This window comes from Salvelinus namaycush, chromosome 2 (assembly GCF_016432855.1).
Source record: "Salvelinus namaycush isolate Seneca chromosome 2, SaNama_1.0, whole genome shotgun sequence".
Classification (NCBI taxonomy): domain Eukaryota; kingdom Metazoa; phylum Chordata; class Actinopteri; order Salmoniformes; family Salmonidae; genus Salvelinus; species Salvelinus namaycush.
The window spans coordinates 56,020,479-56,037,231 of record NC_052308.1 but is presented as its reverse complement, the minus strand read 5'-3'; the positions used below and the strand labels follow the sequence as shown (position 1 = coordinate 56,037,231).

The 16,753-nt window shown below is 40.4% G+C and overlaps 1 protein-coding gene across 1 annotated transcript in view; it reads left to right on the top strand.

The window, feature by feature from the left end:
- mmp24 (matrix metallopeptidase 24) overlaps window positions 1-12,230 on the top strand; it is a 40,969-nt gene extending 28,739 nt beyond the window's left edge. Inside the window, exons 5-8 of the mRNA XM_038971499.1 lie at window positions 2,566-2,780; window positions 5,408-5,546; window positions 9,149-9,415; window positions 11,893-12,230. Coding sequence (XP_038827427.1) covers window positions 2,566-2,780; window positions 5,408-5,546; window positions 9,149-9,415; window positions 11,893-12,230 — 959 coding nt within the window. The remainder of the gene's footprint in view (window positions 1-2,565; window positions 2,781-5,407; window positions 5,547-9,148; window positions 9,416-11,892) is intronic.
- The last annotated feature ends 4,523 nt before the right edge of the window (window positions 12,231-16,753 follow it).

Genomic DNA, 16,753 nt, shown 5'->3' with positions numbered 1-16,753 from the left:
TAGCAACTCAGAGCTAGAAAATTGTAAATCATACAATACAGTTGAGGAACAATGGGAAAGTAATTCTGCTTTGAAAGTTAAACTTGTAACCCCACTTTTTAGAAAATGGTTTGGCACAACTACTGGAGAGCTCTTCTTCGTCCACACCCTCTTAAGCCTTAGCCCCACCCATCTCTTTAAGGATTCACATGTGAGGCCATGTGCTATACAGAGTGAATACGGTAGTGTAGTAAAACCAACCAAAGATTTCAAAGGCTGGTTTATACTACGTCTATCGTCATGTCTGTAGACAGTTGTCGCAGTGACATCATGAACATGCTATTGTTGTCCCACATCAAACTTGTCGTTGTCGTTATGAAAAAATATAAACACAAAAATGACAGGCTGCATGACATCAGCAGCCTGGGTTTCAAAATAGCATACCTGGTGTGTTTTAACACCAATAAATCCATTCGTTTAAAAATGAATTTAGTAGATGTCAATCTAACAAACCAGGAAACTAAAACAATGTTTTGGTTCGTTTCTAGCTTTTTAACGTTACGTTAGCTGGCTAGCCAGTTCAAATAAAGACCATATCATATAGCAGACAACGTCTTACCTTTAGCTAATTTGTAGTCGTTATTACAGAAAAATAAACTCAAAACAAGAGGATTATTTACAAGTTAATGGCAAGCTAATTACAGAAAATAGCTTATGGTTGTGATTGTGACAAAATAAAAGCAGGGCATTCCACCAGAGAATGTTAGAACTTGGACACTATCCTAATCTGATTTTGGTGCAGGTCATGTTGTTCTTCACGTTCCAGTCTCTGGTAAACAAACACTATAGCAAATAAAAGCAAAGCTTATTTGTTACATGCACATGATACAGAAGGTGTAAACGGCAGAGTGAAATGGTTACTTGCACAGTGGAGTCTTTGTTTAGACATGTAGCTAGCTAGCTAAACAATGAACCATAATCCCAACTCATAATGTTACTACCCTGCATGAATCTGTTGGTAGCTATAACTAACCAACTAGCTAGGTTCAATGTTAGCTAGCTAGCTAACCTTAGGCTATAACTAGCAATGCAAATGGATCTGAGATATGAATAATATTACTACACAGATCATACACGTAATGTTAGCTAGTGAGCCAGCTAGCTAACAGTACACTTTAAACTTTGACAAAAAAAACATATAATATCTGAAAATGTAGCTAGCTAAACTCTCTTACCCGTATTCATGGATGAGCGCTTCTCCCTCTCTGTCACGGATGCCATGGTTGCCCTCAGTTTGAAGATATAATCCGGAGACGTGTTTTATACCACAGCCTTCTTCTGTGTGTTCTCTTTTTGACAACCTCAGCATTGTTTGCAATCAAACACCAGAATTTCCAAAAAACACATTTTGATAAAAAATTAATGTTTACGTTCAAATGCCACTCCTGTGAAATAGTGACGCGCGATATACGCCTAGTTTCCTGAAACGAATCACATATTCTCAAAGCAGTCTCGTTGATACAAAATTATTCAATATTCTCTGAGCCAACTCGTTCGTGGATACAATGTTTCAATATTCTCAGAAACCTTGTTGATGCAATGCTTCAACATTCATAGAATGTTTCCCTTCCCTGGCGAATAATACAAATACAAAAATGAGCTGGGCACACACATTATAAGGAACATCTCTGAATGCAGAACAACAATTTTGGTGCGAAGCGCACGAGACAATGACAATGTCATAGTACACTGTATGTGCTGTTCCACAAGGGTGACTTCATATAGCCTATAGCAGGGTGTCTGCAACCTTTTTCATAGTGACAATAGTGACAATTTACAATTGATCCTACAATTTCTAAAGATCTGCGTGCCAGTTATGAATTTCATATAGGCATTGTAGGCTACTCAACTGTGCCCTGAAAATGGCTAACTTAGTAACAAACTGAATAGCCTAATTCTAGCTGGCTACTAGACAGAGACGCTGTCCATTCAGTCACACCCCACAGAGCTCCACTATGCCTACCTGTACTAAGGCGTCTTTGTGTGTAGATGTTTGTTTTTATGAGTCCTTGTCGATTATAGGCTATTTGGGGCTATTTTCTCCTAAACCATAAGTCTATTTACTAGAAACACATGAACAACATGGACACAAAAAAAATATGAATACAACAAAGTCATTTAGGTATAAATTACATGTAAACATAAAACATCGCAACATTAAAAACTTCCCCCACAAATGATGCACAAAAATTCAAGCTCAAACGGGACAGGAGATAAGCTTTTTCAAAGTCTGGATTTTCAGTTGATTGCTATAGCGTCCCCAATTGGGCCAATCAATGTAATTTTGTACATGCCGGCTTTCTAATGGCAAGAGAGCCGGCATGTAATATCGTGTGTGACTAACGTACGTACAAACAGACTGAGACAGATCAATAGTCCCCCCTCCGATTTCATTGTGGAGGATACAAATTGGTGTTAATATACTGTTATTACAGCAGGAACTAGACTAAATTAGAGGATAGAGAGATCTAGGAATGATGAGAGCTTTTTGAAAGCCTGTTCTTATGAGTGTGCCTCTGTGTGCAGGTGTCCCTACAGCCATGCTGGAGCCTACACGGCCACTACCCACCTTGCCCGCTCGCCGAACCCACCCCACCTCAGAGAGGAAACACGACCGTCAGTCTCGCCCGCCACGTCCGCCCTCCGGTGACAGGCCCTATTTCCCCAATGGCAAACCCAACATCTGTGATGGCAACTTCAACACCGTGGCCTTCTTCAGACGCGAGATGTTTGTCTTCAAGGTGAGACCAACGATGTATATAAACCCTTGATTGATGATGCCATGTATTGGCCAATGAGAGACTTTGAATCCACCGGTCGGCCATATTGGCACTCCTCATAAAAGCAGTCATCCATAGAAATTAATGTATTTCATTTAAATGTTTCAAGGACAAAAATGTGTATATATTTTTTCATTTTTCATTTTGATGTTTAGCTCATTTAAAAGTATGCTTTAAGGTGTCTGTAATAAAATAAACGTGGCAAAAACAAATGTAGACATTTTTAACTGCATTTCTATAGCTTTAAAAAATATTTTTTACACTGCTGGGGGAGTGCTAAGATGGAGGCGCGGTGACTTCAAAACAGTGCCCCCTGTCATGTAGTGTATATATAAATCATTGGGTGAGACTGCCTTTATAAAGCGAACACTTTACAAAGTGTAACATTAAGTCTGTGTAGTGTAGGACAATCCTTTTATAATTTGAGGCAGCAGGTAGCCTAGCAGTTAGAGCGTTGGGATAGTAAGCAAAGGTTGATTGTTTGAGCCGGTAAAGTAGCAATATCTGCCGTTCTTCCCTTGAGCAAGGCAGTTAACCCCAACAACAACTGCTCCCTGGGCGCCGATGATGTCGATTAATAAGGCATCTCGGATTCAGAGGGGTTGGGTTAAATGCAGAAGACACATTTCGTTTGAATGCATTCCGTTGTGAAACTGACTACGTTTTCCCTTTCCCAAAATAAACACTTTTGGAGTATTGAATTTAACACAATAGGAGTTGCTTTCATTTTGCCTTGTTCCCAACTCAAAAATGTGTCAGTGCCATTTTCCTCCAAGAGTGGTTAAATATCTCCAGCACATTCAATTTGTTCTTCAGTTCACGTGCCTTGGTTGGTAGTGGTAATATAGTGTTTTCTTTTACCGGACTCACATAAGATGACAACAACACCTTATTGAATCAAAACCATATTGATATTTGACTTAAGGGTTTCAGCAATGCTGAAGAGCTTCTCACACTGTAGGGAGCTCTTAGGTTTTGTAAGGGTACCGACAATGTTCCAAAGTATTGGTTCTCTGGTTATTACATATACAGTAGTATGAGTTTGTATTCTAGTATTTCTCTCATGATCGGGTGTAGAACATCCCTCTTCAGATCACTTTTTACAGTAATAAGCTTATCTGTAGCTGGTGTCGCACTCAATTGGCCTTTTCTCCATCACCAAGTTAGTCACCAGATAATGTGCTTTAATGAAGGTAAACTTGCATTGGTACTTGTCTTTTTTTTATTTCACACTGAGCAGTGCGTAGAGTAGACAAACCCTGTTTGATGTATTTGATCTTTGCCTAAATGTCTTAAAAAGGTCACTCCTCCGCTATCTGATGAATTATCAGCAACCATCACTCCTGTGTTCCAATGGCACTTTGTGTAAGCTAATACAAGTTCATCATTTTAAAAGGGCAATTGATCAATACAAAAACCTTTTGCAATTATGTTAGCACAGCTGAAAACTGTTCTTCTGGTTAAAAAAGCAATACAACTGGCCTTCTTTAGACTAGTTGATTATCTGGAGCATCAGCATTTGTGGGTTCGATTACAGGCTCAAAATGGACAGAAACAAATACCTTTCTTCTGAAACTCATCAATTCAATAATTTGTCTTGCCCACTATATATATATATAATATATGAAAAATAAAACACTAATATATTTTGATTAGATAAGAATTCAACCCCCTGAGTCAATACATGTCAGAATCACCTTTGGCAGCGATTACAGAGTCTGTCTGGGTAAGTCGCTAAGAGTCTGGATTGTGCAACATTTAAATTTGCCCATTATTATTTCCAACTCTGTCAAATTGGTTGTTGATGTTTGCTAGACAACCATTTTCATGTCTTGCCATAGGAAGAGTCTTGGTGGTTCCAAACTTCTTCCATTTAAGAATGATGGAGGCCGCTATGTTCTTGGGGATCTTCAATGGTGCAGAAATGTTTTAGTACCTTTCCCCAGATCTGTGCCTCGACACAATCCTGTCTCGGAGCTGCACGGACAATTCCTTCAACCTCATGGCTTGGTTTTTGCTCTGACGTGCACTGTCAACTGTGGGACCTTATATAGACAGGTGAATGCTTTTCCAAATCATGTCCAATCAATTTAATTTAACACAAGTAGACTCCAATCAAGTTGTAGAAACATCTCAAGGATGATCAATGGAAACAGGATACACCTGACCTCAGTTTCGGGTCTCATAGCAAAAGATCTAAATACTTATGCAAATAAGGCATTTCTGTAAATAAATTTGCCAAAATGTTTAAAAAAAGGGTTTTCACTTTGTCATTATGGGGTATTGTGTGTAGATTGCTGAGGATTTTTGTATTTTTTTTAAAAATCCATTTTAGAATAAGGCTGTAATGTAACAAAATGTAGAAAAAGTCAAGGGGTCTGAATACTTTCCGAAAGCACTGTAGTTACCCTGCAATAAGGCCTCTGCTATGCGAATCATTTGTGGCTGTTTGAGGGGTAAGTGTGGGTATTTGCATGTGGGTAGCAGTCAGTGGGGAGTTTGCTCAGCCGTGCCCTAGATTTACTGGAGCCAAATGATAATGAGCTGTGATTGATGTGAGCTCTTTCCTCTCTTTTTATTCTCTTTAGGACCGATGGTTCTGGCGACTGCGGAACAACGAGGTGCAGGAGGGCTACCCGATGCAGATTGAGCAGTTCTGGAAAGGTCTACCGCCCCGTATCGACGCCGCCTACGAGAGATCGGACGGCAAATTTGTATTCTTTAAGGGTATTTTAACTCCCTTCTCCTTTTCAAATGTGATTTAGCCCTTTTTGCACTGCTCAGTGTTATTGTTAGCTAAGTCATGTTCGCTTTAGGTGAATAAACTTGGATTACAGAGACATACAGTACCAACTATAAAACCCCAATCTCTAACACTGTCCTTGTACATTAGTTCAATTTCCAAGCCCTGAACATGCGGATGCCCAATAGTTGAGGATTCACAATACCACTTTGACCTAGGTCATGTTCATTAGGGCACGCGACAGGAAACATGTAGCCCTTTCCTGTAGTCAAATGACCTAGTGCCCTCATGGGTGGAATGTTATTATTCCTCATAATTTCATAATTACTAAGCATTATTTAAAAAATTACGCCAAAAATCCAGTGTTTCTATGTCAAACAATTATATTTCAGTCTTCTGTGATGTATATAAAGTGTCATATTTGGGTGCAAACAAAACATTTAAACTCTATTTTAACAAACCTAACGCAATGGTCAATCTAAGCTCTGGCAATAGTGCTATAGGTTCGAGCTATTGTAGCTATTTTCACAACCACAATTATCAGCGCAGTTACTGGGTGTGGGTGTGTCTAGGCTTAGCCCCCCACTGGCCAATCAGAATGTGCTCCATGGCTTCAAGTTGTGTATTTACAGTGTTTTATGTATTGCCTTGGAATCAACTCCAATACCAATGATAGTCCATTATAGTTTGTTTAACAGCTTACAGAAACAAAATAACAAAATGTTGATCTATCTTTGCTAAATATGTTAACCTCAACCTGTTTGCAGTCCAAATTGCTCTAAGTAATTGCATGGTTTCAATGTGGAAATATATACATTGCATTCACACTGATACTGTCAATAAGCAAGATTAAATTAATTATTGATAAGGCCTAAAAAGAGTGAATAATTCTATTCAAATTCTAAACAAAATGAAACAACAACTTGCTTTAAATAGGCTATATGTAAATACACTTACAGACAACATAATTGCTTCCTGTGGGCATACAATATTAAAATAATGCAGACTACAGAGGGTTTTACGTACATCCAAACATTTCACAGTAGCTGGACAAAGATCCAATATAAAGAGAAATAGAGAATGTCCACTCACCGTTATACTGATGTTTTACATACAGTACCAGTCAAAAGTTTGAACACACCTACTCATTCAAGGGTTTTTCTTTATTTTTACTATTTTCTACATTGAAGAATAATAGTGAAGACATCAAAACTATGAAATAACACATACGGAATGATATAGTAACCAAAAAAAGTGTTAAACAAATCAAAACATATTTTATATTTGAGATTCTTCAAAGTAGCCACCCTTTGCCTTGATGACAGCTTTGCACACTCTTGGCATTCTCTCAACCAGCTTCACCTGGAATGCTTTTCCAGCAGTATTGAAGGACTTCCCACATATGCTGAGCACTTTTTGGTTGCTTTTCCTTCACTCTGCGGTCCGACTCATCCCAAACCATCTCAATTGGGTTGAGGTCAGGTGATTGTGGAGGCCAGGTCATCTGATGCAGCACTCCATCACTCTCCTTCTTGGTCAAATAGCTCTTACACAGCCTGGAGGTATGTTGGGTCATTGTTCTGTTGAAAAACAAATGATAGTCCCACTAAGTCCAAACCAGATGGGATGGCGTATCGCTGCAGAATGCTCTGGTAGCCATGCTGGTTAAGTGTGCCTTGAATTCTAAATCACAAACAGTGTCACCAGCAAAGCACCCCCACACATCACACCTCCTCCTCCATGCTTCACGGTGGGAACCACACATGCAGAGATCATCCGTTCACCCACTCTGCGTCTCACAAAGACACAGCGGTTGGAACCAACATTTTTTTTAAAGGACAGATTTCCACCGTTCTAATGTCCATTTCTCGTATTTCTTGGCCCAAGCAAGTCTCTTCTTATTATTGGTGTCCTTTGGTAGTGGTTTCTTTGTAGCAATTCGACCATGAAGGCCTGATTTACAGTCTCCTCTGAACAGTTGATGTTAAGATGTGTCTGTTACTTGAACTCTGTGAAGATTATTTGGGCTGCAATCTAAGGTGCAGTGAACTCTAATGAATTTATCCTCTGGGTCTTCCTTTCCTGTGGCAGTCCTCATGAGAGCCAGTTTCATCATAGCACTTGATGGTTTTTGCGACTGCACTTGAAGAAACGTTCAAATTTTTTGAAATTATTCGTCTTGACTGACCTTCATGTCTTAAAGTAATCATGGACTGTCATTTCTCTTTGCTTATTTGAGCTGTTCTTGCCATAATATGGACTTGGTATTTTACCAAATCGGGCTATCTTCTGTATACCACCCCTACATTGATTGGCTGATTGGCACAAACGCATTAAGAACGAAAGAAATTCCACAAATTAACTTTTAACAAGGCACACCTGTTAACTGAAATGGAGTAGTATGAGTAACAGTAATCTGTTAATTTTTTCAACTACAATAAATACAGTACATGTAAAATGTAATGATATCAGAAAATCGCCATCATAAAAAAAGACAATGCATTGCATTTGCACCAGCCTTTGTTATAGAAGGCCTAGGGTAAGGGTAGCCAACGGTGGGCTTGGGTTTCAAAAATATGAAACAAAAAACAAACAATTGTTACAGGAAAATAACTTCTAAATATGAGGTTCATCGGTATTCACTGAGGTTCTCATCTCTCCTTTCATGATGAGCATGAACACATTTAGCCTGCATCATGGAGGGGGTTTTACACACATCCAAAGCATAGCTAAAATAATGTAACGTCAGCTCACTGTATTGCTCCTCTCAAACTTTGTATTTTAATAATTCTTTAGTGATTTAAGATTTATTTCCAAGCAGTCTCACGAGCCAAACACTTTATCGACGGTTTTGACTAGCCTACTTGACTACATTGGGCAGGACAAAAAGAAAACAGACTTATTTGAGAGGGGGGGCGCTATGCTTTGTTTTTAATAAAATAAAATGGGTATACATAAATATGAAGTATACAGGCACCAAATCACATCTTGTTCCATGAGCATATGGGCTGTGCGTGTCAGGGCTAGACAGGCTGCGTTTCCGCTGTCACAACTAATGTCATAACCAACTGCGTTACCGCTAAAACCAGATTTGGTTGGTCTTAAATATCCCTACCAGCGCTGCCTGAAATTAGCACTTTGGATCATTAAGGACGTGCCTCAAATATTTCCACCCCTTCCATCTGAGCACAAGCATGCTGATGTTAGACAGGTAAATTGCTAAACCTGGTGTTAAGGCTGGAACATGCCAGTGCGCCAGTTTTTACATGCTGAAATTGCAAACTAACATGTGTGACACTTGTGCCGACTTAACGCCAGGCGAAAATAGAGCCCTATGTCTTACATGGCACAGGTGTCTTCTTATTTTTAAGCCCATAACCATGTGTGTGAGGTGTATACTTTTGTTTCAAAGTAGATTTGTTTAAAACTACCAAGAAACACTGAGACCCTGATCTAGCTCACTTCAGTAAAAGGTTAAAGGTTTACAGTGGAAAATGAAAATAGTTTGAGATAATCTCCCCGTTTCAGTCGGTTTTCCTCTGTTTAGTGCCTAATGAACATGACCCTGTTGTTGTTTACCCCACAGGTGACAAGTACTGGGTATTCAAAGAGGTGACTGCTGAGCCCGGGTACCCCCAGAGTCTGGTGGAGCTGGGTAACTGTCTCCCTAAGGACGGCATTGACACAGCACTGCGCTGGGAGCCCGTGGGCAAAACCTACTTCTTCAAAGGGGACCAGTACTGGCGCTACAACGAGGAGAAACGCATGGCCGACCCGGGCTACCCCAAACCCATCACTGTGTGGAAGGGCATCCCCGAGGCGCCGCAGGGAGCCTTCGTCAGCAGGGAGGGCTGTGAGTATAATTATCCACAGACCATGTGGCTACCGCCTGGAAGCATGCAGAGGGACAGGGGTTTGGGTTAATTCCATCTCAATAACGTCAATTCGGGAAGTAATTTGAAATGCCAATTATTTTCATTGGGGAATTGGAATTTCTGTTTACTTTATGAATTAACTACATTTGGTACTGTAATTGCTATTACAGTAACAAAGCACTTGGACTGTTATCGTAGTGACGTGCATAAGCTGTAATTGCACATTGAAACAATAACTGAAGTCTTACAATACCAACATTGGACTTTTATTTTAGTCTTATCAGAAGGCCCCATTTACAACTTGCGCGAACATATGGGTTTTGAGATCAAAGTTTTCCGTGTTTACACATGGTATTAAAATATCTGTCCACATTGTTTTCCTGTTGACCAGATATCCCGGTGCCTCCCTTTATGCATATTATTTAACAGATATGTTTTCAAAATAATATGAATGCATTTATTTTAAGACAATTATTGATGCCTGTCAATGATTTTAGAGGCTGGTATAATGATGATTTTAATGGTTTGACAATCGAGATCTGGGTCCCTGACTACCTCTGGAGTAAAGTACCAATGTATAGTCAGCCTACTAAATATGTATACAGAATATTCATCAAGCACGAGGTAAATATTATACGAGATCAAGCTTAAAATGTGTTGACAACACATTCGTAACACAGCAGAAAATAGCTGAAGTTCATCATGTACACACTAAAACATTAGGGTTCCTCAAGGGCTCTTTGGGAAGGGTGATGGTTCTATGTGGAACCTTACTGAAACAAAGGAATCTTTCCTCTTTTAGTGATAATTAAAATGTAGGGGCGGCAGCTCATTAGAATATTTTGGGGCATGGTTTGTTCACAGCTCTTTTTGTGCTACCGTGAGTGAGTGTCATTACAGTTTATTTAATCTGTTGTGTTATGCTAGTACATGTTATAACTATGGCCAGTGACAGTGTATTGTGAAAGACTCATGTATGTCCTTGTGTCAATTGAGAACTGTTGACTCAGTAGTTTTCAATTCTCTCCTCGGGGATCCCAAGCCGTTCCCAGAGCTAGCACACCTGATTCAACTTGTTAATAAGCACAATAATAAAAGCAATGGTATTTTAACAATATGATTTGGCTATTAAACCAAAATAAAAACATGTTTGGTTCTACAAAGAACCTTTGAGATTGAGAAAGGTTCTTTATAGAACCATTCTCCATAAAGGTTTTATAAGGAACCGTCAAAAGGGTTCTATATAGCCCCAAAAAGGGTTGTAACCATAGCGGAACCCTTTTTTGGTGCTATATAGAAATTAATGAAAGGGTTCTTTTATAGCAACATACATGTTCCATTTAGAACCTTATGAGCATGGTTCTTTATAGAACCTTCAAAAAAGGCTCCATATAGCACCAAAAAGGGTTCCCCTATGGTTTCAAGCCAAAGCACCCTTATTTGGAACTTTATAGAGCCATTTGTTTTTAGTGTGTATTTATGAAGTCTCAGCAGCTTGTGTGAGTCAGAATTGCTCACCGTTCTCTGAGATGCTGTCGGCTAATATTAACCCATCAGTGAGAGCCATGTCAACATCAGATAAGTGGCCCTTCTGGCCAGAGGGCTGTCGCTGAACTGTTGGCCGTCTGTGTCCGAGGACTGTTTGTGCCATGAGTGTAGTGGAATTGGCGGTGTCAGGGTCAGAGGGTTAACCCAGCCAGGGGCCTCAGCCCCGCCACTCATTTGTGCTGCTCTAGCGAAAAAACGCTGCACTGCCTCGGCACCTCCCGGGAGACTTCCTCTGGAAGGAACTATCATCACTTTTTGCGAGTCATGTCACAACCTCCTGAAACACATTCCACAGAGGACTTGAGAACATGAGAGGTGGAAATCAGAGGGGGTGGCATGGTCCATTTGGCTAGTCCGTCCACTAGCCTGTAGCTCAGCCATTTTCGTAAGGGATCTGGAGGTGCTGTTTTGGACGGCAGCAGAAGGGAGTACTTCATCAATCAGTAGCCTCCAGGGTTTCTGTCGTCCTCTGATTGCCACACATTCTCAATCAGTGTGCCTTTTCTCCCAGGCATTGCATAGTACAGAGAACTACCCCTCCAAAACAAACAGGGCATTTAGAAAGTTATGGTTTGGAGACTGCATTTTCGGTTGTAGAGCTTTGATAGCATACCATTATGATATGACAAATGGTAGATAATCAGGTACAGTATTTATTTGGACAGGGGAATGTTTGAGTAGCCTGATTACCAATCCACATCGCTCCTGGCCAAACGCCACGCCCACTAGCGTTTCTTCTCCACAATGGAATGTGTGGAGAATGTATGGCGTGAGTGATAGAGCAGCAGAGTTAAATTCAGGATGAGTTGTCAGGCAAAATGTTTGAGGTGTTAGATTTGCAAACTGTACAAGTCAATCTGTTAGATACAAATGAATTTGTACTTTTGCTCTCTTTTCCCCTCTTTAGTTTATACCTATTTCTACAAAGGGAAGGACTACTGGAAGTTTGACAACCAGAAGCTGACCGTTGAGCCCGGCTACCCCAAGTCTATTGTCAATGACTGGATGGGCTGCCACCAATCAGACATGGAGAAGAACAAGGACCGGCAGCTTCCCCACGATGATGTGGACATCATGGTGACCATCAATGACGTGCACAGCACTGTCAACGCCATCGCTGTGGTGATTCCCTGCATCCTGTCGCTGTGCATCCTGGTCCTGGTCTACACCATCTTCCAGTTCAAAAACAAAGGGGTGCAACAGAACGTCACCTACTACAAACATCCTGTCCAGGAGTGGGTATGACAGGCTTAGGCAGCGCGCCGCCGCTTATGATACGAAACTGCGCTGAGAGGGCTACAAAAACTCTGAGCACCATGTGACCAGTGCCTGTCTTGCACAAACCCTTTGCGAGAAGGGAAGGAGGGGGATTAAGTTACTCCCTTTCATCCCCTGTCAAGGACCTCTAGATGAACATCGCCAAAATTGAGTATGTTGAATATTAGCATGAGGCGATGCATAGGACGCTGGGAGGCTTTGAGGGTAAGGACAGAGCACAGCAAATCCGATTGCTCTGCCTTTTGCGCCTCGTCTATCTGTTGTCCATTCTTATCTGGCTGTTTCAGTGGGGGTTGTCACACATACTTTACCTCGATGGGACTCCCATACACTTTTTCCTCAGGGGGAGAGAGAGGGGGAGCCTACCCTCACATAGCCAGGTACCAGTAATCTGTCTGAGTCCAGTATCAACTTGTACATGAACTTCAAGTATTATCAAGTCAAACAAGATATTTAGAGAAAAAATGTAAACTTGAACAAAACATTTATTAGAAAGGCCATAGAAAAGAATACCAAGGATTTCTGTGGATCATTTAATCTTTTCTGTTAGAGAGCTTTGAGTTATCAAGAGAAAGAAACTTTGTACATCGCAAATGATAAATGTCTTCATACCCAGACCTCTGCCTCTAGCGATGGACTCACCTAAGCTAGAGGACTGAGACTACAAGTATGTCTGTTGAAGGACCACCGCTATACCAACATCCCCCAGCACAGACTCCCTGCTCCTCTGTCTGGACCAAGGGGCGTAGGGGAGAGCGAGTTAGCATTTAAAGACATTGGTCACAGTTATCTTTCTTAGAATTATACTTAGTTTTTCTTTTCTTTTTTACATGCCCCAAGGCGTAGAGGAGTACCTATGCCCGTTTCAATAGGCTAAGCACGTCAGACCAACATTGACTAGGCACAATGAACTGCTGTTGAGGCAGCCTGAATTCAACTCCATACCCCTCTTCATTCCTCCTTATTTCTCTCTTCCTCCAACTGTGTCGCTCTCTCTTTATATACAGTGCCCTCCGTAATGATTGGGAGAGTGAAGCATTTTTTCTTCTTTTGTCTCCTCTATACTCCAAAAGTTTGAATTTGAAATCAAACAATGACTGAGGTTAAAGTGCAGACTGACCGCTTTAATTTGAGGGTATTTTCAATCATATCAGGTGAACGGTTAAGAACTTACAGCACTTTTTGTACGTATTGCCCCCATTTTAGGGCACCAAAAGTATTGGGACAAATTCATGTGTATTAAAGTAGTAAAAAGTTAAGTATTTGGTCCCATATTCATAACACTGCAATGGCTTGTGACTCTACACATTTGTTGGATGCATTTGCTGTTTCTTTTGGTTGTGTTTCAGATTATTTTGTGCCCAATAGAAATAAATGGTAAATACTCTATTGTGTCATTTTGGAGTTAGTTTTATTGTAAATAAGAATAGAATATGTTTCTAGAAAGTTACAACGCACAAATATCATACCCTCCCTAAAAAAATGCTAACCCCCCTGTTATTCTAATGGTGAGAGGTTAGCATGTCTTGGGGGTATGATATTTGTGTATCTGTAACTTTCTCACTTTTCATTATTCACGATTCATACCCTCAAATTAAAGATGACAGTCTGCACTTTAACCTCATAGTCATTGTTTGATTTCAAATCCAAACTTTTGGAGTATAGAGACAAAAATGTTAAAAATGCCTCACTGTCCCAATCATTACGGAGGGCACTGTATCTAACACCCTACATTTCATTGAAATGCTGTCCTCATGATCTAATTTACAGTTTTGTTTTTAACCTCGCTTTCAATAGGAAAGATGTTCAATGGGAAAGTGATGTTTAAAAGAAAGATCCAGGTAGAGTCTTTCTGCACTGGGGTGCATTGGGTACACTGGGGTAATTACCATACTTTGTCTATCTCTGTAGGGCAGGGCAGGATTTCCTGAGTTCAGCTGTTTCTTACCCTGATAAAAACAAATACACAGATGACCCATGATAAAAGCAAAGTTATTTCATACGTTCCATTCATTTCCCTGTATTTCTATTCACTGCTTTTGCTACAGTAGAGAATTATCATGTATTCATCTCACCCAGATAATAATGTCAATGCAGTTGCCAAGACTGAAACCAGATACAGCTGTAGGATCTTAAATCTGATCTTTTGTTGCAGAGAATTTTCCTGTACAGTAGGAAATGCAAACTTTGTTTATTTTAGGTTTTAAAAACGCCTCAAAAGTTTGTAATTTCCAGAAACATCTACAAAAATATCCATTAATTATAATCCACATAATTCATATTTCCCATTGCTGCAGGATTCTTTTCCTGCTGTAGCAAACTGTCTCAAATTAAGATCCAAGATTAAGATCTGTGTAGTCCTTGATACTGTATTTTCTGACTTAATTCTGACCCCAATGGGGTTTGGTACCACACATCAAACATGTAGTCTTTAGATTTTTTTATTGACTTTTAAAAGGTTTTTTATTTGCTTTATTTGCTGTTGAAATGATGTATTATTATTAGCGAATATCCCACTCTGGTTGTATGTATCCTATCGAGCGAGCCTAAAAATGAATATACATTTTTTGCAATCACAAATATGAGGAATCTGTTGAAAGGAGACTTGATTTTGCCATTTTGTCATTGCATTGACAATCTGTCAAATTGTTCGCTGTTGTTAAAAGGTTTTGCTTATTTAAATGATGAAACATGACGTGACTTGTCTCATTTATACTGAACAAAAAGATAAACGCAACATGGAACAATTTCAAAGATTTTACTGAGTTACAGTTCATATAAGGAAATCAGTCAATTGAAATGAACAAATTATGGCCTAATCTATGGATGTCATATGACTGGGAATACACTAGATAGGGGCGTGGATCAGAAAACCAGTAAGTATTTGGTGTGACCACCATTTGCCTCAAGCATCGCGACACATGTCCTTCGCATAGAGTTGATCAGGCTGTTGATTGTGGCCTGTGGAATGTTGTCCCACTCCTCTTCAATAGCTGTGCAAAGTTATTGGCAGGCCATGGAAGAACTGGGACATTTTCAGCTTCCAGGAATTGTGTACAGATCCTTGCGACATGGAGCCGTGCATTATCATGCTGAAACATGAGGTGATGGCGGCGGATGAATGACACCACAATGGGCCTCGGGATCTCGTCATGGTATCTCTGTGCGTTCAAATTGCCATAGAATTTTTTTGAATGTGTTTGTTGTCCGTAACTTATGCCTGCCCATACTGTGACAATCCTCTTCAAGGTTAGGAGTGTTTGTACACAAATTAAGCGTGAGACCGACACAAAATCAATGTTTGTTTCTCCGGCCTGGACCGACCAGGCCGCAGGCGTGATCGAGGATAGCAGGGTTCGGTACAGAAATTGGCTTCTCAGTAGATCAGGGTCCAAACAGCCAACAGGTAAGTCCAAACAGTCCAGATCATACACGGTAAATCCAGCCGATATATTATCACTCTCTCTTTTCAATGGTTCACAGCTCCTTGCTCTTCCCCTCTTCCTGGCGTGGCTTTACCCCTTATATATGTTGGTCGGCCCAACCTTGTGAGCCTTCCCCTTGCTTCTGCGGTCGTCCATTTTGTGCTTTGTAGTTCACCATCTGGCCACCCCTTAGTGAGAGGGCAGAGCCCGTTTATTAGTTCTACCCTCAAATATCCGCCATTTATCACTCGGACCCCTTTTTTGCCACAATACCATAGCCCCACCATTCTGTTCACAACATTGATATCAGCAAACCGCTCGCCCACACAACACCATACACGTGGTCTGCGGTTGTGAGGCTGGTTGGACATACTGCCAAGTTCTCTAAAACATTTCTCTACAGGCTTATAATAGAGAAGAACATTCAATTCTCTGGCAACAGCTCTGGTGGACATTCCTGCAGTCAGCATGCCAATTGCACACTCCCTCAAAACTTGAGACATATGTGGCATTGTGTTGTGTGACAATTGCATTTTAGAGTGGCCATTTGTCACCGGCACAAGGTGCACCTGTGTAATGATCATGTATTAATCGGCTTCTTGATATGCCACACCTGTCAGGTGGATGGATTATCTTGGCAAAGAAGAAATGCTCACTAATATGGATGTAAACAAATTTGTGCACACAATGAGAGAAATAAGCTATTTGTGAGTATGGAAAATGTCTGTGCACTTTTATTTCAGCTCATGAAACAAGGGACCAACACTTTACATGTTGCATTTGTATTTTTGTTCAGTGTACTTGATAACGTATGGCAATGACAAAATGACCAAATCTAGACTTTCCTTTTAACATACAGTATTCCTTATATTTGCAAATGCAAAAAACATATGGGCTGTAGAATGGGATACCTTGACAGGCTACAAGATTAAGATATCTTATTAAGAGATTAAGATCACTTTATTGGTCAATTGCACACAATGTCCAACCAGAATTTGACTTACCCCAACCCAACCGAAAGACACACATAAAGGTTTTGGAGAGGTGCGGTGGGGCTGCCACACT